The sequence below is a fragment of the Phodopus roborovskii genome, unplaced genomic scaffold, assembly GCF_943737965.1.
Source record: "Phodopus roborovskii unplaced genomic scaffold, PHOROB, whole genome shotgun sequence".
Taxonomy (NCBI): Eukaryota; Metazoa; Chordata; class Mammalia; order Rodentia; family Cricetidae; genus Phodopus; species Phodopus roborovskii.
In genome coordinates this window covers 32215484-32239977 of record NW_026126447.1, presented here as the reverse complement: position 1 = coordinate 32239977, position 24494 = coordinate 32215484, and the positions used below count along the sequence as shown (strand labels likewise).

The 24494-nt window shown below is 44.8% G+C and overlaps 1 protein-coding gene and 1 pseudogene across 1 annotated transcript in view; one reads left to right on the top strand and one right to left on the bottom strand.

The window, feature by feature from the left end:
• Nucleotides 1–24494, bottom strand: part of Ror1 (receptor tyrosine kinase like orphan receptor 1) — a 350790-nt gene that overhangs the window by 22182 nt on the left and 304114 nt on the right. The window contains exons 5-7 of the mRNA XM_051188230.1: nt 10345–10472; nt 8112–8429; nt 6058–6303 (exon numbers count right to left, since the gene is read on the bottom strand). Coding sequence (XP_051044187.1) covers nt 6058–6303; nt 8112–8429; nt 10345–10472 — 692 coding nt within the window. The remainder of the gene's footprint in view (nt 1–6057; nt 6304–8111; nt 8430–10344; nt 10473–24494) is intronic.
• Nucleotides 206–304, top strand: LOC127225007 (uncharacterized; annotated as a pseudogene).

Sequence of the window (24494 nt, the reverse complement as noted above, 5' to 3'; positions counted from 1 at the left end):
GGAGAGATAGCTCAGTGGTTAAGAGCATATACTGTTCTTGCAGAGGACCTGAGTTCAGTTCCAAGCACCTGTGTGGAATACCTTACAATCTTCTTTAACTCCAGCTTCATGGAATCTGATGCCCTCTCCTAGACTCCATGGATACTTGCACTTACATCTGCAGAGCCACATACATGCCCAGATTTACTCATAATTAAGCAATAAAGCCAGCAGCCCATATACTAAAATTGGGACGATACAGAGAAGATTAGCATCATTCCTGCACAAGGATGACATGTAAATTCATAAATGGTCCCACATTTAAAACAACCAAACCAAACCAAACAAAAGAAAACAAAAAAGAAAAAAAAAACCCAAAAACCAAGAGACAAAACAAAACAAAACAACCCCCCCAAAAAACCCCAAAATAAACAAAACCCTAACTTTAAACTAAGCCACCATCACCACTACCAACAACAAAACCCACCTTGTAAGCACATTTTTTTTTTTTTTTTTGACTAAAAATATAACATGGCTGAGCAATACATTTTGGTTCACTAATGTTCATGTCTTTGTTGAAAAAACATAAAGACTAGAAACTAAAGTAAATTTTAGAAATCTGATGCACAAAAAAATAGCTCTTCTAGACTACAAAAGATTCGTCTCCATCCCTTGCCACCATCCGGCTCGCTGTAATGTTCAATTTTGGTTTAAAGAAATGACTGAATGACAAATTGCCTCGCAACAGGTCTTCTATGAAATACGGGAGACGGCTGCTGACAGAGTGAGTTAAAAACTGCAGTGTTTGCAATCTGGAAAACATCTGCCCTGCCCAGAGTGGTAAACTACCATACTGCAGAAAATGGTCTGTGACAAAGCAGAACCCAAGAGGGTGTTTGGGAAGTGATGGGACAAGTCAAGGCTATTCAGGTACAGAATCCAACAATGTGTTCTTTGGCAAATTGTTGCAAGCTAAGGTGCCAAAAGGAAAAACAAAAGCCACGGGCCAGCTATAACCACTCTAAATGGAGCCATGTGGCTCACTACTTTTCGCACAGCGGGGCTGGTGAAAGTTGTACTGCCACTTAGGAGCTGAGGTTGTTTGGTAGAGGAGAGGCCTTTATACATAAGGAGAAATAGATAATGCCCAGCAGGATTGATGCAGTAACATAAAGGGTTGAGGTATGCACATGGAAACAGTAACACAAGCAGGCTTCTGCTTCCCCATACACCTCTTCCCCAAACAGCAAGCTCCTACCAGCTTGGGCCTACAAAGACCCAACCAGTGGAGCATGGACAAAGAAGTCAGGCAACCTTTAGTGAAAGGGAAAGGCTGGACCTTTCCTAGGGTTGCTCTCAGACGTCAGAAGCCCCACAGATCTACCCCAGAGTTGAGCAGAGAAGCAGCCTCAAGGACAACAGTGACACTGTGAAACCTGTGTCCAGGTGGCAGTTGCAGAGAACACTGGCAAAATGTTTTCTTTTCAGTATAGTTTCTGACTAGTTTCCATCTCATCCAAAGCTGGTGGCATGAAAGGTGGCCAGGGCTAGAGATGAGACACACACAGGATCTACAGAGAACAGTCAATTTTGACCACCTGACACACCAGGGAAACAGAGACGGGACGAGGTGGAAAAGGACAAAGGTCCGTGTCAGGGCCCTTTTATATCTACAGGCTCCTTTCCACATCCCTGGAGTTTGAATAAGGAGATCAATGGACAGTATCCCAAAGCTCAGGGATCAGGACGATGAAGGAGCAAAGGAAAATGGTGAGAGAACAATCATTCCTGCAAACGAAGCCTCAGTTTGTTCTTGGGAGGGCAGGAGAGTCCAGTGACCGGCTTTTGTTTTTGCAGCAGGGAAACAAATATCCCTTTGCTTCCATCATTAGAATGGAAGTGACCCCTTATCTTGTGGTTACAGTGAGAATGACATTACTCAATACAACGTATTTTATTGAGCACCAACGAGTTCTGCTGATGTACGGATCTAGCAAGAGATTCAACTGGTTGCCGCCATCATTGATGGTGCCAAGCACATATCATTAGCTTGCCAAGATGGTAGACACGGTGATGGGAACCAGCTAATAGGGCTGGTTCTGCCCTTCTAATTTGATGTCCATACTAGATTGTATGTTTCTGTAGGGTGTGGCCTATTTAGTTCATTTACAGTCTGAGGCGCAGAAAGCTCACCACAGGCTGGTTCCAGTGAGTGACAACAGTCTTTCTAACATCAGAAGCACCTGAGACATGAACAACAAATGGGGAGAATGAGAGCTGAGGCCTTGCTCATAGTGTTTTCTGTCCTTAAACAAAGAAGAAAGCCTACCTCTAGGAATTCTCTAGGCACATGTATTCCGTCCTGCCCAGACAAATCCCAGAAACCTAAGGAGCAGCATTAGGCCGAACTTAATTTTATATTCTATTCTAGGGTGAAAATTCACAGAGAAAACAGTCGTCAGGAAACTTTGAGGGTTAGTATTTTAGAAAGTATAACAAATGCTGGTATTTTCAACTTAAAACTTACCCTGTTTCTTTTAGCCTTACTTAGTTGAAACTAAAACAAAAATTGTTGGTTGGAAAATGAGAAATCCCATGATAATTTTGAAATTTCCTTAGCTTTGACCAAACTAGAGAATGCAAGAACATGCCCTTGAAATTCTATCCTGCTTCAGATGGAGAAGGAAAATTACTCATTTCCAATCTGCCCCATACCATACAGCTCATTGTGGGATGAAGTTATTACAGTATTTTTTATACTTATTTGTGTATATGTGTGTGCATGTAGACACACATACCATGCATGCACGTGGAGGTCAGAGAACAACTTGCAGGAGTCTTTCCACTGTGTGAATCCCAGGTACCTTGTTGCCAGAGCATCTATCTTCTGAGATACCTTATCAGCTTAGAAGTTAATAGCTGTCTCTGTCTGTCTGTCTATATCTATCTATATCTATATCTATCTATCTATCTATCTATCTATCTATCTATCTATCTATCCATCCATCCATCCATCTCCAAATATACCCACAGATATACACCACAGAGCTGAAAAGGCTGACTGTAGGTTAACACATGAGTCTACTTTGTTTTAGATATGTGACCCTGGACAAGGTATTTAACATTTGTGAATCTCAGTTTTCTAATGTATGAAAAACAAAGCCTCCCTACTCAGAGGTTATAGAATTACTTATTCATGAAATTATGTATGAAGACTCTTAAGGTTTTTGGCTTGTTCTAATGACAATAAATGGCTAATATATTACTATTTAATATTGTTATCCTATCGTCTACAATTATGTAGTATAGAGAAAGTTTCCTTATTCTTGCACTGGCATTGTTAAGACCATTCTTTATGAGGCCACTTTGGGTATCTTAGGGCACCTAATAGCACCCCTGGCATCCATCTAGTACATGCCAGTAATATCTTGCACCTGTGACCATAATGATAACCAAAATACCTGCAGACTTTACCAAGTGTTTTGTGGGTGGCAAATTTGCCCATGGTTGAGAAACACTGGTTGTATAACAAAGAGCAATGGTCCTAGATGAGGGAGACTTGGTGGGCTGGGACCTTCGCTGTTCAGAGCCTTACTTCCTTGGAGGGTAAGATGCAACTGAATGCTGTAGGATAGGTCAGCTTCAGAGTGCTTGTGTAGCATGTCTGAGGTCCTGGGTTCGATGCGGATCATTGGGGAAGGAAAGGAGACAGAAGGACTAGTGTTGGAGAATTCTCCTTTATCTTTTATGGATTTTTTTTTGTGATGATGGAAAAAAAAACATTTTGGGGGCACTATAGCAGTTCCAAAGTAGGGTTGCGTATGACACTCAAGGGCTTAGGAAAGGTCTTGATATTTGCTGGCTTTTTCTGACTTCCACCCTAGGGAGCCACTTCCTCTCAGCAGTTGTTTATTGGTCAACTGTCAACAATTGCTTGTTCCTTTAATGGGTGTATATGTGGCTTGAAAAACTTTAAACAACAATAAAAAAAAATCCTTAGTGGCAAAAACTGCCTCGCATCTACATTTAATGCTCATCTAAATTTACTGTGCATGTGATGAGAATTAACCAGTCCCCAAAACTGTGGCTAAGTTGTCTGCAAGCTGATATCAAGAAAGAAATATGCTGTGCCCTTCCAGTGTCAATGACTAACTCCAATACTATGAAATAATGAGACACCACATTCAGCGAAGTCTAGAACCAGCTAAGTGGAGCCCAGAGATCGAGATCGAACCTACTGTGGTTCTTGCATTTTTTAAATTGTATTTGTCATAAGACACTTAGATTAGTGACAGAGGAGTGTCTTTCAGTAGACCACAACTTTTGAATTTAGTCAGAGCTGCAAGCTGGAGATGAGGGTTTCAGGTCTGGCCCTAACAGTGTCTGGCTGTGTGATATAGGTTAAGTCCTTTGATCCTTCTGAACTCATTGGCACATACCAAAACCACTCTTTCATATCATGGTTATGAGCTTTAAATGGGGATAAAGTCTTGGACCGGCAAGTATCCTGAGGGTATGCAGTAGGTATTCTACAGATAAAAGCAATCTGAGGTGTCATAGTAACATAATAATATTTGAGTCCTTGAATAGGATCATAAATAAATTTTCCAGTTTGGGGGCAAGTGACTTTCCTACTTTTGAACAGCATTAGCTGGAAACTCAAGAACAGACATCAGTTAGAGAAAGTCAGGTTGGTTGTGCATGCTTAGAAACTATCAGCTCTTAGAAGATGGGGTAGGTGGGTTTCACGATCTCAAAGCCAGCCTGGATTACATAGCAGGATCCCATCTTAAAAACAAAGAATTCACCTAAAGGATAAGGCATTGTCCATCCAGATGGAACAAATAATGTATTTCTTATTAGTAGTATTTGGTCTAGGTCCCATCAAAATTCTGTTTTCTGTGAATTTCTTCCTTTATGCAAAAAGCTACCAAAGCCAAAAGCTCCCGGAGTCACCCTGGAGTTTTCTCTTGTATTCTACATCTGACCCACCAGTGACCCTATTATCGCTAATTTTCATATACACCCTGAACCTACCCACAGGCCATCGCCTCCTCCATCTCTCTTCCTGATAAAGTTGCCCTGTTTCAACATGTTGAGATGCCAGCCTTCTGCTCGGAACACTAATGCATGCCCATGTACACAGCATCAGGCTTCATCCCATGAAGCCACCAGCTCACCAGCCTCCTGGGTCTGTTACCTTTGGGATCTCATCTATTCCTCCTCCTTGCTTTGGGACCCCCTCCTTGATCTTTTGGGAAGTGCTAGGCCACTCTCAGGGCCCTGCCTCTCTTCCTTCCCTGATAGGCACTTAGTAGGTTTTTAACTAATGCCGTGAATGACTTGGACGGTCATCCATTCTGACACCCGGCTCCTTATCACTGTCAATGTTATCTGTTTTCTGTGAGTACTTGTTTTGTGTGGTCCTGCTCTGTAGCTGTGACTTTCTCAGCAGTGACATCCTAGCTCACCCACTCACTGGGAAGCCCAGTCCACCTGGGGGTGACCATGAAGCTGAATCAGCTCCAAAGTAGCTCCAAACTCACCAACATTTTCACCCTCTGTCACACTCTATAATTCAGTAGAAGTGAAGGAACTGAAGGCAACTCCGTTTTTCCTCCAGACATCCCTGCCCTTCTGTACCATTAGTGGTAAGACAACCATCACAGTGTAGCAGACTGCCCTGGGCGACTGAGCAATGACTGCAGTTTCAACCTGTTTCACGGGTGATTTGTGTGAGATGGAATAATTTTCTTGCTGCTTCCAATACACCTATGTGCCAAGAAGGTTCCTGTGTCCTGGGACATCCTGGGAGAATACCCTTTTCTACAGGAATGACTGTGATTGGCTATCTAACCTGTGCCTCTGGAAAGCTGTCACCACAAGGCAAAGACTACAGGGACTCCTTGGGAACAGAGCAGCACCGGTGCCTGTAGAGACAGCCAGGCTTCTGTATGATGAGATGATTTGTGATCAAGGGAGCACGATTGATCACATTCACTCTCCTAGGCCTTCTACACCAGGACCAGGGTATTTGAAAGGCGGCTGAATACATTAGAGCCAATGACTTTTATTTACCGCATGCTGGGATGTCACACAGGTCAGACTTAAAGTTTTCATCCAAGGTAAAGCACCAGGGCGCTTCCTTCTGGTTGCCAGGGTTGCGACAGTAGGAGTGGCCTCCATTGAGCTCTGGAAATCGCAGGGCCGTGAAGCTGTGTGTGTGAGGATACTGAGAGTTCCATGGCTGGCACTGGCGTCCTGACTTGGTCACACTGACGGTTCCCCGGTAGTCTACACCTGTGCTATTGTAGCACTTGTGATCTGAAAAACATGAAAGAAAAGCCCAGAGTGCAGTAAGAAACCGAGGGGACTTGTCCTTCTTGGCAGCAGTTTGGGCGTGGGGAAGGGCAGGCTAAGGACCATGCTGCCCCAGGTTTCCCTGCCAGTTGGAGACGGGTGGGCCATTCTCCCTGCTTGCTGGGCTTGGACTGGGGCCTGCCTTGTACTCACATTCCTGGGAGGATTTAAAGCTTATGCTTCAGGAATAAAATGAGCCTCCGCAGAGTTTTTAGTGGGGATACCAAAGAAATGGTAGTCTGGGAGTCGGTGGGGGTGGGGACCTGGGCACAGGAGGGATTTCTTATGGTTCACAAGTAAGTGGCTCAAGGAAGATTCAAGGTAACCATTTTCTTTCATCCGACTGGCAGTTTTAGTAACTGCCAGAATGGCTCTGCTAGAGGACTAGGTCTTAGATTCTGTGAGATTAAAGAACCCAGGGGGAATTCACAGAATTGCTCAGCTAGAGGACTAGGGGTGGTACAGTTGGTGTTTTAAGTACAGTTGCGCTGATGGAATGCACTGCCCATGGGAAAGCACGCTCATATATATTCCTTCAGGCCATCCACATACAGTATCCAATGCCGCAAAATGACATTAACTACCGAAGAAAATTAATTTAGATGAAAGGGGAATGGGCAAAGGGACAGCGTACCATCTGAGCGGTGAGAGAGCTGGAGAAGGGAATGCACCTTCACATGTATTCACCAAGTGTGGTACAGGACACACAACATGAACATGAACGTGAACACACTTGATACGCTCCCAACTGTAAGGCTGTCCTGCTACCTTTTACAACACGCCAACCATTCCCACACCCATCAGGCAGCCCATCTCTCGACCGCAGCCTCAGAACCTCGAATCCACTTCAGGTCTCAGTGGATCTGACCATTTTGGACATTTCCTGTAACGGGGATCATGTAGCAGTTTCTTATGCTTTGCTCTATACTCTCAAGTTTCACCTAGTTATACTTCATTCCTTTTTATGGATGATATTTCAATGTGTGCATTTGTTTTATAATAAAGATATTTTGAGGCAGGGTCTCTAGTATCTCAGGCTGGACCTGAACTCACAAACTCACAGTGTAGAGAAGGATGGTTTTGAACTTCTGATCCTCATGGCCCCATCTCTTGAGTGTTGGGATTGCAGACATCCATCATTCAGTTTATGTGATGCTGGGAATGAGCCCAGGGCTTTGTGAATGCTTACCAAGCACTCTACCAACTGAGCTACACCTCCAGCCTCTTTTGTGAATGATTCTATCATGAACATTCTTATACAATACATTGCTTTTTAGTTAATGTGTATGTGTGTTTTCCTGCATGTGTATGTGTGCACTACATTCATGCCCAGTGCTGATGGAGCCAGAGAGGGCATTGGGTCCTGGAACTGGACTTAGAGATAGTTATAAGCTGCCACGTGGGTGCTGGGAACTGAACCCAGGTCCTCTGCAAGAGCAGTAAGTGCTCTTACCTGCTGATAATCTCTCCAGCCTGTACTGTGAAATACTTATGCGAGTTTCTGTGTGAAGACAGGTTTCTAATTCTTTCAATTATGTACTAAGGAGGAGTTGAATTGCTGGGTCATATGGTAATTCTGTGTTTAAGTTATTGAGAAACTAGATCCTGTATTTTTCAGTTGTCTTCCTGAAACTTTTCCAAGACAATTAATTCTATCTGACCTAACACAGAATTCTCAGGCATGATATTCAGTTCACCAGAAGGTTAGTGATCAGTGGGCACAGTCCCAGTATGAATAGTTACTGTGAGTCGGCATTGGAGCCACCGCTTACTTTTGTTTATAGGATCCGCCATGGGGATGCCAATCCGTATGCAGTTTGCAGCTTCCGGGCTCTCTGGCTGGGGAAGATCCTCACAGTTTGGTAACTTCAGCCTCATCAAAATCATGGGATTTGATCTGGCAAAAATGTACTCTGTCTGACACAGGACATTTTCCAGGACTTCACATTCATCACGGCACAAGTCACGGGGCTTTGGGACTGATGAGGTTTCGTCACAGTATGGGAAGGCGTAGTGGCACAGGGAAGGGATGGCGAACTGAGAACATTTATCAGATAAATGGCTGGAGGTGCCAATCATGGTGAAGGCAGCTGAAAAGCAAACAGAGCTATTAACTCCCAGGGGCCAGGGTTTATCTCTGCTGTGATCCAGTCAACAGATACCAGGGAGAAACATACTGCAGGGAATCCGCTGAGCTGAAGCCCACAAGGCCAAGGCGGGGAGATTCATTTCAGATGTCTAAGCATCTCACTTTCACTGGCTTGAGAAAATCATTTTGACTACAAAGTTAGAAAAACAGGATTAAATTACATGTGTACCATTTCCTAATAAAAAAGAATTAATTGGGTTAAAGCACAATATATTTTCCTTTTCTCCCCCCACAAAGCAATAGGACTTTGTGCTTCACCCCATCTTTTCTGTTAATTTTGTGAGGTTCTAAGACCTCTGAGAGCCCCAGCCCAGAGCTTGTTTCAGGCAGGGCTTGAGCTGAGCAGGGGACTTGTTGCCAGATGGCAGGGCCTGCTGGGTGGCTTTGGATCACTTGCTTCATTTCATTGTGGCTGGAATACTTTCTATCCCATCTTCGGAAAATGAGGCAATGTACCGGAAGGCCACAATTCAATTGTCCCAGAATGCATCACAGGACCTCAGGGGTCTGTTAGCCTAACCTCACATACAGGTCATCTGTGCCAAAAGGGCACCAGCCCTGAAGACTGCTCACCAGGCTGTTCGCAGTCTTTCCCCAAGTTTGTTCCTGGGGACATTAAGCTGATAGCATATAAATGGCTTCTGAGGAGCAAGGGTTACAGAGGCCAAACGAGTCTGGCAAACATTGGGTCAAACAAAAAGAAACGACCTTTTTATTTTTCAAAGGCAAAATGAAACTATAATACTTTCCAGCAGGCCAGTACTCACTGAGCGTATCCAAAAGAGGACAATTATACACTGATTACCAAATATTTATAGCAGAAGGGCATTTATTAAATGTGTATTTTTTTTTTTATTTTAAAGTATGTCCAAATGCTCTCGCTGTGAGTGGAAACACCGAGTTTTGCGTCTCCTCCCTGTTGGGACTATGTCTGTTCTTGTCCTCAAAACCCCGAGGACTTCAACAAGAGGCAACTTCACTTTTCCTGTCCTTGTTCCCTGTTCAACAGTTCCCCTCAGCTGCTTCTTAGCTCTGTCAAGTTGTTCAGAGTTTCTGGCTCTCTGTCCGTTGTCATGGATTTATCCATATCTTCCTTAAATCCTCATGTTTAAGATAGCAATTACACACGCCCTTCAGGGGAGCTTGTAGGATACAGCTATACGAAAATCAATTTGCCATTCATCTGAAGCTCAGATATAACTGGGTACCCATGTCTGCACTTGCTAAATTTGGCAGCTTTTGTGAGAATTTCATGGAGGTCATTTTAATACACCGCAAAGGACAAGGTCACTGCACTCCCGAAAGGGACGAGAGACAGCAAGACAGCTGTGACCATCATAACTAGGTGCAAAACGGTGCCTGGTGGCCCGAAGCCTCCCTCCCTCCCCCACATATTAGGAAGTGTTTCACTGTGGTGTTCATGGAGAGCAGCAGTTTCTTGAAGGCTCTGGAACAGCAGCTCTTTGGTGAATGTTCTAGTCCGAGCTCATTGCTTCTTAGTCTACATCGAACTGATTCCAAACACAGACTCCATGAGGGCACAGCCCTACCTGGCGCGTTCACACTCGCGTATCCCCAGTGTCCCGTCTGGTCCCAGCACACTGAAAGCACTCAGTAATATTTATTGAGTGTTTGCACGAATGTGAGACTTCTCGAAGCTTCCTTTTCCTCCAAGTCTAACCTCTAATAAATTATTTTAATGTAAATTCCAGAGCACAGAGATCACATCTCATGGCTCTTTATGGTCCCACCCCCAACCCCTATGCTTAGCCTAATCTTCTGTCAGGAAAGAAGCCCAGAAAAACTTCTGGCGAGAAAAATAGTTATGTAAGTATCACTTCTTTGATGTTACCTACCTGTGATCTGATTTTCTATTTCCCCCTGCATATGCAAAGACTCCATATACACAGTGCGGTTGCCAATAAATCGTGCACACGCAATGCCTCTGTATGGCTGACAGAATCCGTCTTCTTCATACTCGTCTCTAAAAACAAAGCAGTGATTCTTAGCACAGAACTACCTAGGCACACCATCCATTCTGGTTGCACAGTGCCCCAAATGGTCACGAGGGGGCGCAGTTGGGCGCCATATAATGAAGACTGCACTTAACAGATTTTTTTTTTTTTTTTTAATTCAGCTTTCAAAACATCCTTTAAAACATCTGTTGGTCACATTGGTCAAGTTTCCTACACCCCCAGAAAATCATCCTGAAGCGCAAAATCATCCTTAAATATGGGAAAGAACTTTTATTTTTGCAGCTGGTGGTGGGCTGGAAGATGATGTAGTCCTGAGAGGGAAGAGGAAGCAAGCTAAAAATCTGGGCACATGCTCCACAGTTTTTTGTTTTCTAAGTGCAGATTATTTCTGCTCCATTTGCTACAAAGGCGTGGATGCATTAGCCACAAGATTCATGCCAACTGACATGTCAATTAGGAGATCGCCAGGGTAGGAGCTGGTGCAGCTGGGAGGAAGAGGGGCAGCTGAGTCTCATGGCTCCTCCCTGAAAAAGACCCATGCTTGCTGTCTACCTGGAAGAGAGGCCAGAGCAATTTGCAGATCAAAGGATTTGAGATTATCCACTAAATCACCAATGAAAATGTGTCTTACCTCTACAATCCTTAAAAAAAAAAAGCAACTACAAGCATTTTAGGGGACACCAGACAATGACAAGAATGCTACAGTGTTAAAAGTGACGAGACAGGAGACCAGGATCACAGAAGTCCTCAGTGGGGGTACATACAGAGGGTCGAACCAGAGGGTTGAACAACAGATCTAGACCACACTGAAGACTGCCTGTGAGTTCATCTTGACACCAACTCTTCTCTGGCTGTGGTCAATACCGTCTATAACCCTACAGCCATTTGCCTTCTGTGGCTTCTTCTAAGGTAGAAGACAGGGAACCAAAACACTTCCTGTGTTCTTTAGACACGCTGACTCAGACCTGTGCAGCATACCATCCTTGCCTTTAAAATAGAAGTAATAATCACTGCCCTACAGGTCTAAGCCACGTGAGTCCATCAAGTAATATAAAAGCTCATTTGTGTGTTAATTTAGAGTGCTGGAGACAGAACTAGCCTCATACATGCTAGGTGAGTAATTACCATGGACCTATGTCTCCAGACAGGTTTATTTTGTTTTTGAGACCACTCTTACTCTGTTGCCATGCCTGACTTTGAACTTGTAATAGTTCTGCCTCAGTCTCTCAAGTGACTGGGAGCTACAGGTGTGTACTACCATGCCTGGCTGCTATAGAAGTCCCTTGAGATGGTACATTATTGTCACTGATGCGTTTAGAGTGATTCCAGAGGATACCATTCAAAAAGGAAACATTTATGAAGTGTGCGAGCACGCGTGCACATGCACACAAACACACACACACACACACACATTGTGGTTGCGAGCAGAGCTATACTAGTGCTGGACTTCCCCACCCACTGGTTTCATACTACTAGGAGACTGCCAAATGAGTGAAAAGCCATGGGATGCAGCTTCCTCCATTAATTCTCTAAATGACATGGTTTGAAGATGAAGATGCATGAAGCCTCTTTGGCTTCATCCTGAAATAGTTTTGTTGCAAAGCCTTGAAAACCTAAGCTCCAAATTCACCATAAACAAGCATGTCTACCTGAGAGGAAGACCCCGAGAGTCCACAGCTGCACAGTCCTTCATGTATCCCACGTGTTTACTTTCATAAATCCTACAGCAATAGTGAAGCCTTTTTGGCTTATGACTTACCTGAGTTGTAAAATTAACCTCACTTTTTATTGGGTAACTAATACCATAAACCTATGGGGAAAAAGGCGGCTCTGGGTGACCTCAAGATGGTTTCTGGAAACCTAAGTGCAGAGACCAGGGGTCCACCCCTTCCCCCACCACCCCTGTTAAGCCTTACTTTCTACCCTTCCACATTAGTGTGGCCTGGATGTTTAGAGTATCATGGGGAGAACGTTTCCCTCCCTATGTTAAACTCTCAAAGCCTCCATTTATATCGCTTGGGAGGACAAAATCTTGGAAATACCCCCAGATATAAATCCTTAACCCACTGGGAGTTCCCGTAGTTTATGAGTGAGGCTTAGGCTAAACTTTTTACCACCTTCCTAGTTCAAGACAGTTAAAAAGACTGACTTGCTCTTCCTTTTCAAACTCAAGCGAGACACAGCTCCTTGGCTGCCCATGTCTTATCAACTGCTCACAGTTGTGGGTGTCCTGGATTGGTTTATTATGCCCAAAACTTCTGAGATTTTGACCAGTCTCGGAGGGAAGGGGTTTTTAAAAGTCCCAACCCAAAGAACCTGTAGATGGAAGTTTCTGTTCCTCCCAGTCCCACAGCAGTTTAGTCCCAAATAAACACACAGAGGTTTATATTAATTACAAACTGCTTGGCACATGGCTCAGGCTTCTTATTGGTTAGATCCCTCTTAATAGAACCAAATGAGTGTGTAATGTCTCTGGGCAACTTTTCAGCCTTGGCTGTATAGGACACTTCAGAAGCACTGGGGATGATGGCTCAGCAGGGAAAGGCACTTGCTACCCACAGTTGGGCCATCTGAGCTTTACCCTTAGAACCTCCCTGACCAGCTATGAAGGTAGAAGAAGAAAGTTGGTCTTACAAAGTCGTCATCTAACAACAGGAATGTGGTGGCACGCATAACCGGGCACACACTAACAATAAAACAGGGTTTTTAAAAAAGTACCTCCACAGAGAAACCCTGTCTCAAAAACAAAACAAAACAAACAAACAACAAAACAAAACAAAAAACACTTATTCCAGAACCTTTGAAAAGATGAGTGCTCAGCCCTACCTCCTGCCCGTGAGGTCAGACGAGGCACTGATGATTTCATACTCTTATAAAATAGATACCAAGTCATTTAGTAGACAACAGGCTGATGAAGAGTGTAGAGGTGTGGATGCTCCCATTTTGGAAAAGTGGGGAAGCATGATGAGGGTAGCGATGCGGCGTCAGTTGCATGCTTTTCTGAACTGTGTGCCTTCCCTTTACAGTGTGAGTAGCAGCACCAAGGTTCTACAGTCAGGATGCTGTCACAGATGTTATGATAAAGCAGGTGGGGGACCTTGCATAGGAGACCTTGGCAGATCCCGTGGCAGGCAAGGGTGACTGAGGCAGAGGGACAAACATGCCAGGCAGACAGAGCTTAAGTGAGAAGTTTTATTACGAAGGGGAGGGAGGGGGATGTAGTGAGATATTCACCCCACCCGCGCCTCTGGCACTGACCACGCCCATTGGGGGTGGGGACAGGTGCAGATGTGACTTGGGGGAACTAGATCTAGGGTCAGGGACTCCAGCAGGCCCTCTCTTGCTTCCTGGTCCAGGGGCATCCTTGGGACAGGAACCTGCTGGCGGTCATCTGTCTCTCAAGTGATTTCTCCCTAAATAAGCATCCATCAGCCTATTTGTTTTCCCATATTCTTATTTATCCACGACAGGGGGAAGGAAAGAGAAAAGACGTAAAGAGACACAGAGAAAAGACAGAAGAGAAGAAGGAGGCAGGAAAAGTCCTGTCTGCCCCAGGGGAACAGCAGGAAAGAGAAAGAGAGAGGGAAAAGAGAAAGCAGAAAGAGAGTGTAAGTTTGCAGAGGTCTTTCTTTTAAAGGGGTCCTTTGCACCTGGGCTGACCAGAGTACTGCCTGATTGCATTCTGCCAGGTGACAGGGCAGGCCAGCATAATGCTTGAATCCTTACAATAGAGTCATGACATGGTCCATCAGGAAGCAGAGGACATTGGGAAAATCTATCAGGGACCTACTGCTGCCACCTGGAATGCTGACTGACTGGATACTGGGTGATGGGTGTCCTGTGACTCTCAAAGGACCTTCAGATGCTGGGTCACTAACTTTGGCCACAACGGCCTGTGTGGGATCCAGCAGAGCAAGAACCCGCCATTCTCCAGTGTGAGGTTGGAAGGGCATGGAAGATGCACAAAGGATGAGGGCAGTGGGTGGACTTCCTCTCCAGGATGCCTCAAAGCAAAGGAAGGCAAGCTGCTGTGAGATACAGATGGTGCCATTCAGTGCTAGCTAGACTGCCTGTCTCCCTCCTGCTCTGCCAGCTGCTCATGTGGTGCAAACTTCACTCTTACAGGTCCTAAGCCACAGTGAGCTGGTCTGCTTTGGCGGTGTGGATCTTCTTCAAGGCCTAAGATGCTCTTTTTCATCTTTTCGCCCTTCTCATCATTTTCACCCAGCCACTTCCTCAGAACTCTCCTGGGAAAGTTAGGCATCTCCCACTTTCCCCTAGTACCTTGATCAAACCATCCCTGTGAGTCCTGATTTCATATTATGGCCATCTGTACAGTGCTCACCCTATCAAGACCCAGCAACAGGCATGCAGCAGCCTGACCTAGACTGCCCATCCTGGAAACTCACTTCAAACTGCAAATGATTTCTTCTTCATCATAATATAGGGGCAAGGACAGGGGTGCATCTAACAGGAGCTTGCCGGATGGATTCTGGCTGATGAATTTCATTCTAAAAGTTGCTTTTGGGGGAAACACGACCAGTTAAAATGCAGCTTCCCTTAGTGAGGAGAAAATAAATACAGAGGTACCTTGCTAACTCTAGAGCATAACCTAAGAGACTGAGAATATGTAAAGCCTGTCCATGCCATTCACAGCAGCCAAAGGATGGAACTATCTCAGTGTGGACAGACAAACTGCCATACATACCTAGGGTGGACTAGCATTTACCAATGTAAATGAAACCTGCTATACTGTCATAGAGTCCATATTATAAGGTATATAGGGACCATTGGGCATAGGCGGTTCTACAGGGACAGAAAATAGATTGGTAGTTGCCAGGGCCCCGGGGGACTGGGGAATCTCTTACCTAGAGATGTCAAAGTCACACAACATTGTCTGAAACTGCTCACTTCAAAATGGTTAACTTTATTATGTGCAAAATTTACTGAAATTTAGAAAAAGGAAAAGCAATCCCATGTTTATCAAGATGGAACATTTCCGGGGGAAGGCGGTGGCTGGGATTTCAAAGGTCAAGTCAGAGGAGGCTTGATTATGGACCTTTACCAGGTTAACCTGACTGAGACACTGGCAACTTGTAGAGTGTCAGCAAGCAGGTGCCTTTGCTCAGAGTCTTAGGCCAGGGAGTATGGCTCCCTGGTTCACTTGTCACCTGGGACAGACGTTGCAGCCAAACATCCAGCACTTCCACCTCGCCCTCCCTCAGTGACAGCAGAGTGCTTCAAAGCACTGAGATGATGCGGATGAGGATGATGGAGCCCATACCCTTGTAGGAAACTACTGTGCTAGTTGGAGTCAGTGTCCTCAGCAGTACCCAAGCTAGTGACTCGACAAGAGAATGATGTTCCTTCTCATCTGGAGAGCGATTCCCCTTTGTCCCAGGAAAAGTAACTCAACAAGTGCTTTTGAAATGACTGTCATGGCCCGGACCAGGTGCTGAGGACACTTGCGACAGTCTGTCAGTCTCTGATAGCCTTATGATCACTGCAGAGACCCTGGGCTGGTGTGAAAACCAGGATATTTCTGGGGCATAGTCAGATCGAAAGTGACAATCAGCTAGAAAGTGAAAAGACAGTCACAGAAAGGGAGGAAATATGTCAAGGATTGATTAGCAGAGTAATAGCTGAACAACTTCACAGGGGAGAGGGGCCAAATAATCTGATCTAAAACTGGTCAAATGGTATGCATAGGTGTTTTCCAAATGACTAACAAGTACATGAGAAGAAAATAATACCACTAATCGTCAGAGAAATGCAATGCTACAGTGAGATCGGACCTTACTCCAGTCAGGATGAGTACGATGAATGGTAAAAAACAAAAAAACAAAAAACAAAACAAAAAAACCTCCACTAAGAAGGTAGAGAAATGAGAACTCTGATATACTATTGATAGACATGTAAATTAGTGCATTTTGTATATACCAATAGATTACTGAAATCTAAATCTAGAACTACCACAGGAATTCAAAAATTCCACAACTGGATATATACATCCAGAGAAAAGGAAATGTGTATGTCAAATATCCACACTCCATGTTCATCATAACACTGTATAATAGCCAAAATGCCAAATCAACCAAGGTTGACTGATGAATGCATAATGATATATGTATATATATATATGAATACACACACATATGTATATATATGAATCCATAGATTATGATACATGGATTCATACATATATTCATAGTATTTGGAGTGAAAAACAATGAAATTCTGTCATTTGTGGCAACATGGATTTGGATTGAAGTGAAGGACATAAGATCACATAACCAGGCACATGGCATGTTTTTGCTCGTGACTGGAGGCTAAATGAGTTGAGTCTATAAGAGTAAAAGGTAGAATTGTGGTTACCAAAGGACAGGGGTCAGGTTGGGTGGAATAGGGAAAAGTTGGTCCTGTCAGTGCAGAACACAGCTAGATGGGAGTAATAAGATCTAGTATCTTATTGCACAGTGGGTTGGCTCCAGCTAAGCTACAAGTAATCATTTCGAATATTCCCAACACAACGCAGAAAATGATAAATGAGACCCAGGGTATGGTCTGATTGATCACTGTACACAGTCTACATGTATTAAAACAACACAGAACACCCCATAAATATGCATAACTATGTGTCAATTAAAATCTTTTTAGGAAGAGGGAAACATGATCCAACTAAGAGTCCAAGTGAGGGGTCCCAAATCATTCCAGGGTAAACAGAAGCTCGCCAGCTACATGAAGAATCGAAGGACCAGTTGTGATCAAATGTAGTTTCCAAAGTTACTGCCTGCCTGCCCCGAAATGTCTTCATTTCCTCAAGAGGATCTGCAGTGTGACATGTGCTGAGCAAGCTGTCAGGTAGGAGGAAATGACATACGTAAGTCTTATCAGCTTGAATAGCACATGCCAGGACACACAGCTTTTAGTAAAGGGGCATCTGGGCAGGTGTAGACCCAGAGCAAGCTGGTGGGGACAGGCAGGAGTCAGCAGTCTCAAGCAGGCTTTACCTTGGAACGGCTGCAGGAAGGTGATGGGTGAAATGGACATTTCCAGTTTCTCTCACAAACCCTGCTCTAAAGACCCGTCTGAACGTGGGCATCAAAGAGATCAACGTGTTAACATACCTGACCCCTAAGGTCAGCGTTCAAAGTGAGCCAATCAAGGCACGTCAGTTCAGAGGACTGATGGCTTACACAAGAGACCTGTGGCTATTAGGCTGGGACTCTACAGGCCCTGACATTCCCCATGGGTCACTGGAATGCCATCATGAGCACATGATGAGTTCTGAGGTGGCTTGTCAAGTGCTGTGAATGGCTCCCACCACCAGACACAGACAAGTGAACATTTGTCCCCTTGTGAAGTTGGCCTGAGCTCGGTCTCACATCATGGTTTCTGCTTTAAAAAAATTAAGTCAAATTTCAAGGTTTTTTCCCCCTCCTCTTGGCTAGGAACCATTAAAACAAACAGAAGAATACTGTTCTGTATAGTTCCCAGAAAAACACGTCACAGTGACTATGCCCAACTCAGCGATGGGAAGGTCCAGGCCCTGCTTCAGGGCGGGGCTGGGAACACAGGGCTTGGAAACAGAGCAGAATTCCCTGGGCTGTAGCTCACGAATGTAATCTGAAGGAAAATGAGGCATGTAATGTATTTAGTTCCTATTTAAGGACACACTTGAAACCGTAGGACCGCACTGGTGCAGTATTAAAAAGGTAGGGAGATGCTAGTGGGAACGAATGGGCTCTGCCTGCTCAGTTGACTGAGGTTTCCGTGGTCAGGCGCACTTCACCGTCTGGGATGTTCTCAGAGGTTTCCAGTTTTCCTCCTTCACCTCTGAGGTTGGGCCAAGACCAGGAAGCCAGAGGTGACGGCTGGAGCCCCGTCAAGCACAGGGTCCCCAAGTTCTATCAGAAATCCTCCACTTAAGCTTTGGTGTGTCTCCAATAACAAACAGCCAAATCATCCCATAAAATCTCCCACGGAGGATAACGGGACTTTGGTATATTATGCAACTCACACAAGCCTGTCTGGGCAGATTTCCTACCACAGACATTACTAGGATTGATTTGATTTCCCCCGCTTTTTTCTTTTATGTCTTTGGCCATGGGCTGAGACACTTGGATTGTGGAAAGAGTGGTAAAGGGACGCAAGGACTTCTTACAGTTCTAACGACATCTTGCTGTTCAGAAGTAGGGCGGAACCCACTCCCCAGTTTTATTTTGTTTTGTCTCAGCTTTGTCTCCCACTCTTGCTGATGGGAGCTCCAAAAGGCTTCATAGAAAGCAACGGAGAGTGGAAGGCATAGCCAGTCCCTGAGTCCGCAGAGGGCAAAATAGAGAGGACACACCAAACTTAGAACACCAGGAACTTTAAGAATGGGAAAGACAGCCTCTTTCTGGCAGCCAGGGGTGACCCAGGAGGGTTCGCTGCCCTCCTGACCCAGGACACCCCACAAAAATCGTGCAGCTAAAAGGTTCAGATCTTTATGATCACCCGAAGACCATGTGTGTAACTCGCTCAGGGTATGTGCATGCAAAGGGTCATAACTACCTGAAAGACGTCGGTACATTGGAAGGTGTAGCTGTGCTGAGCAATGGTCCTGGATGTAGAGTTGGTGGCTTCAAAGCAGCACCTGTGTTTTGCTCCACACGCTAAAGGACAGCAGGGACTGCAGAACTTCAGGAGTTAGGTGTCAAGTTTCTGATCATTAGGCAAAGCCCCAAGCTGTGTTCCCTGTTCATATCAAGGTCCCTTCCACACTTGAGATGGTCCTCACCAGAAAGGGACCCGAGAAGAGGTCACGCAGAAGAAACAATACTCCATCAGACACCAGAGAAGCAAAACCTCACTACACAGAAACAATCTCACTGCAAAAGAAATGCAAATAAAGTGAAAATACTGTAGAATTTTAAATTAAAATAGGGGATAATTTGTGATACACAATTGTCTCTGGGATGGGCTATGAAATCAGGGGTGTTCCTTATTCCCTAGGGAGAGAGAGAGAGAGACAGAAAGAGAGAGAGAGAGAGAGAGAGAGAGAGAGAGAGAGAGAGAGAAGAAGAAGAAGAAGAAGGAGAAGAAGAAGAAGAAGAAGAAGAAGAAGAAGAAGAAGAGGGTTAGCTATGGAGGTCTGTTAACTGGCCAGGGGAAGTATAAGCAGAAGGCCTCCAGTTCTCAGTATCCAGGTTCCAGCAAGAGGCTCTGCACTTGGAAGAGCGGAAAGAAGCTCAGATGTGACAGACAGTCTCTTCCAGATTCCCTGTCCTCCACAGCATCTCCTTCCCTTTTCCTTTCTAGCTCTCAGGTTTACTGAAGCCTATTGCTGAGCATCTAGAAGAGGCATCTGCTTGAGACTAGGATGGCTTTGGGAGGAGGTGTCAGTTTCAAGCAGATTACTGGGTGTGATAGCCCAGAGGAAGCAGCGGCCAGCCAACTGGTTTACTGGAAGTAGTGGGAAAGGTTGGGAAAGGGTAGGTGAAATAAGGCAGGGCCAAGATGCTCGCTCTCTCTCTCTCTCTCTCTATCTATCTATCTCCCTCTCTCTCTCTCTCTGTCTCTGTGTGTGTGTGTGTGTGTGTGTGTGTGTGTGTGTGCGCGCGCGCACGCGCATTTGGGATGTCTGAGGAATAGAAAGGCTCAAATTCCTTTCAAATTCCTATGCAGTCTTTTCTTCTCTTTTTTTCATAGTCTTATTTTAAACTTGCTACTTCAAATGATAACAAAGGGATGGGGAGGCTGAATTTTGTTCTGACCACAAAGGGACAGCCATGGTAGAGATGGTGTCCAAGATGAGAGATGAGAGGCCATGCTTCCAACTGGTGCAGAGGAATGTTTGGAGCATGAGGAGATCCCACCGTCTCACTGCAGAGCCAAACCATGATGCAGGGGGGTGGTAAAGCTGTGGGAGGAGACAGAGACATGTGCGTAGGCCCACCATCTCACGGAGCCCCTCAGTTGGAATGCTAGTGTATAGGACTCTAGTTCAAACTTTGTAGTTGGCGGAACAGAGAAAAAGTAGCCATGTGGCTTCACCAAGCCCCCGTGTGGTTAAACTGGAAGGACACTGTATAGAAATTTTTGGCCTCAGGTCTCTCTGGGCCTTGTCTCCTCAACCTTAAAACTGTATGATACCAACAGTTATGATGTGTACAAAGATTTTGTGTTTGACAGGTGAGTTCGAAATGCAACGACTCTTTTTGCTGCACACTGGCTTGCCTGCTCAGTAGCATACCAGGAAGAAGCTGGCATAGACCCTCACCTCTGGACTGCTTACATTCAGCCCTCATATTGTGGTAGCTGGTACTGAGTGTCAACTTGACAAGCTCCAGACTCACATAGGTCTCAAGTGCCCTGGCATGTCCATGAAGGAGTTTCTAGACTAGGCTCACCCTAAATGTGAGTGGTGCCATTCCATGAGCTGGGAACCTGGACTGAATAAAAAGAATGCGAGCTGAGTGCCATCATTCACTGCTCTTTGTTTCCTGACTGAATTTAGTGAGATGGGCGGCCTTATGCTCCTGCTGCCAAGGCTTCCATGCCAACATTGGACTTTACCCTCAAACTGTGGGCCCAAATAACCTTTCGTTACCTCTAAGTTGCGTTCTTTAAGTATTTTGTCCCAGCAACAAGAACAGTAACTAATACAGATAGCTACCTGGCATCACTGTCACTCCTGTCATTTGCTACCTTGCCACTCCCTGTCATTGCACCAAAGATGGTCCAGCTTGAATGTGAACTCGGGGCACAGGTTAGGGTCAGAAGCAGGCATGACCTGTGAAGTCTGGAGGAGCCAACAAGAAGGCCAAGGCCTTTAAGAAGAAAAGGATGGATAAACTTGTCTGTTTTTTAGTCTGTTTTTACAGTGGATGGCCCTCTGTGCTCTCCCCAAGTTTGAGCACTTGGATCCCATTGCTCTACCTACTCATGGACTTACCCCTTTCCTATTGTTCTTGCCATCAATGAGGTAAAGCATCTCTTGTGTGAAAACAAACTTACCCACTCATGACCCTGCTCTGCTCAGCTGTCTCTGCATTTTCAACAGCTTTCAATTGCAAGATTTCTCTTAAAGAAAATGCCCACCCCTTGTCTCTTTAGTTTTCCCATTCAGCCTAGACAGTCTAGTCTTCTGAATGAGTTTGCCCTTGACCCCAGCGACCAGCAGCAGCCTTAGACTCAGTTGACCCTTCTTTTATGAGACACTCTCTTCCCACTGACTTCCAGAATACTGCTGTCTTTTCCTTCATTGGTTCTTTTAATGGTTCAAGACTGCAGTCATGAGAGCTGGGCTCAAGGCTCAGAGTCCTATGTGTCTTTGCCCTCTGCAAAGGGCACTGATAACCCCACGTCGAGGACTCAAAGTCCCTTCTCCAGCAAACGCCACTCTTTTAACCTCAGCCTCCATTTGAATATATGGATGCACTCAAGGATGAATATATTTGAATGTGAATCTCTATTTCCTGCTGAAACTATCGTTGAGCGCTTCCTCATCCAGTAAATAAGGAATCCCTTGTAATTTTTTCTATTCTCTCCATTTCTCCGTGGGTGCACCCACACTATCAGCCTTTGCTTCCACCATCTCCCCAGATCTGCCTTCAATGCTCAATACTCTCATCATGGAGGCACTGAGGCAGGAAGCGCATTTGGCTTTTTATTCTAACTCAGGTAGTGACTTGTCTTTTCCCCATTGGCTGGGGCCTGACCTCATAGTCTTAATTCAGTTGGCTAGTCCAAAAAGAATCTGCAGAGAGGAAATGAAGGAAGGAGCAAGGGGTCACTACTCCAGGCTATCTAATTCTTGGGATACAGCAGTGGTCCTTTGTGTAAATAAGGCTTTACTGGTGGTGGTGGGTAAACATTTGTATAAAGTCTTACAACCTGTGTGTGAGGGCAATAAGAATATTTGATAGGAAGATTCACATTTTTTTGTTGTTGTTTTGTTTGTCAAGACAGGGTTTCTTTGCATTGCTTTGGAGCCTGTCCTAGAACTAGCTCTGTAGACCAGGTTGGACTTGAACTCATACAGATCCGCCTGCTTCTGCTTCCCGAGTGCTGGAACTAAAGGCATGCACCACCAACATCCTGCTTTACATTTGCTATTTCTTAAATTCTTTTTTATAAAAACACCTTTTTCCCTTTCAAACTCATTAAGATGTTGCTACTCTTCTCTTTTTCTGTCCTGCCTTGGACTAAGAAACTCAACAGGGAGGTGTGCCTGTTTAGTAATATTCATCAGTAATCCTGAGTTAGGCCCCTTGTACAAAGAATGGATTATTGCATCTATTTCATCTGCATGGTCTAAGGTGAGTCTACCAGAAGGGACTCTGGCCAGCTAGGGGGTGGCAAACACGGCTCTGGCTGGTCTTGCCCTTCTCCCCCATTCTCCTCGGCTATGCTAAAAACCATTAGATCACATTTCTAAAGCTAGTCATCAAGGTCTATTCCCTTAGTTGGCCAATTCCTCCTCCTTAAGCTGACTACCAAGATCCAGTTATCAAAGTATAACAGTCTAGCAATCAAAAACCACCTTTGGTTTACCTAATTATCATCAAGATATACCACCCCATCCTAGCCTACTTTAATAGACTTCACCTTTTTCTTTTCTTAAAAATCACACCGGCAAGGTCATTTGCTGCTCTTTTCTGCCTGAGTCAGAAAGCAGCCACTTTAACTTTTCTTCCCCGATTAATAAAAGATCTCTGTGTGAAAACAGGTGTTTGGGTGTGCTTTATGCCTAATTCCGGGTCTGGAAGCTGGGCAGGGGTCTCCTTCAGCACCTACTCAGGTGTAGCCCCTTGGCCAGGTGGTTGACCTGGCTCCATTGGAATGCTAGGAATAGAAGGGCACCATCTTTGCTGCAAATTTCTCCTCAGAAGCTTTCTATCTGACCTCTTCCTGCATCCCTGGCACCTTGACCTCCGTCCCACTTTGGTCTGTCCTTGCACAGCAGTTGGAAGGGTCCTTGCAGGGCATTGACCTGTTCGTGTTTTTCGCTCAAAGGCTTCCCTTCCCCAGCTATCAGTCTCCTGCCTCACCACCGCTGCTCTCACGCCCCAGCTCTGACAAGACAAGCCTACACTCAGCTATGAGCCAGCGCCCAGCACCCTCAGGCCTACTCTGAAATGGTACATTGCTTCTTATTCATGCCTGCACCATGCAGACAGAAATGTAGGCCATTGTTATCTTCCAACAAGCTGTTGACAGGAAACAATTATTTAATAAATGAATTAATTTATCTCTCTGTTTGGTAGAAGCAAAGCAAGAATCCAAGCTCATCTAGAACCCTGCAATTCATAGTCACTTTCTCTACGACCCCCTCCCCCACCATCCAGTTTTGCTCAACAGAAGACAGGAACACAGAAGCTTTGAAAAGTAGCAGAATGTTACCCAATTAGTACATTAGCATCCAAAGCACTTCTGGGATTTGCCTGCTCCTGGATGGAGTCCTCACAAACTCCAGTCTATGCATCTCTGTTCAGCAAGGGAATTGTTCTACTCTGCCTCCAAAGGCCTCCAAAGGATCCTCTATAGCAGAAATCAGTGTCACCCTAGGTGGAAGTCTCCACAAGTCACACTTCCTGTGCTTAGGCGACTAGAGTGGATTTCTTAGCTCATTTAATTTTCACATTGAGATTCTTCCCTTCATTTCTTCTACCTCACAGGCTGTCAGTATGTCTTTCCGTGCTCAGTAAAATACTACATCTTTCTATATGTTGAAAAGCCCTTCTGATTTTTGTTTTGAATGTTCTTTGTAGGTATTTATGAAAATGATTTATTTTTCTCAACCAGAAGTAAACAAACAAACAAACATGAAGTGAAAGTAGGGTACTTCATGCCAGAACCCTCTCAAGGTGAGGATATAACCTTTATTTCATAAACATTTATTCCCTAATGTTGCCACTTTAAGGAATATTATAAAGCTGAGAAAAATTGTGAAAATGTGCTTACATATGAAAAGACAACACAAAACTTACAAATTATTCTTTCACACCTGGCCCCGTGTGTTTAGATAAGGAGAGAGTTCAGATGGG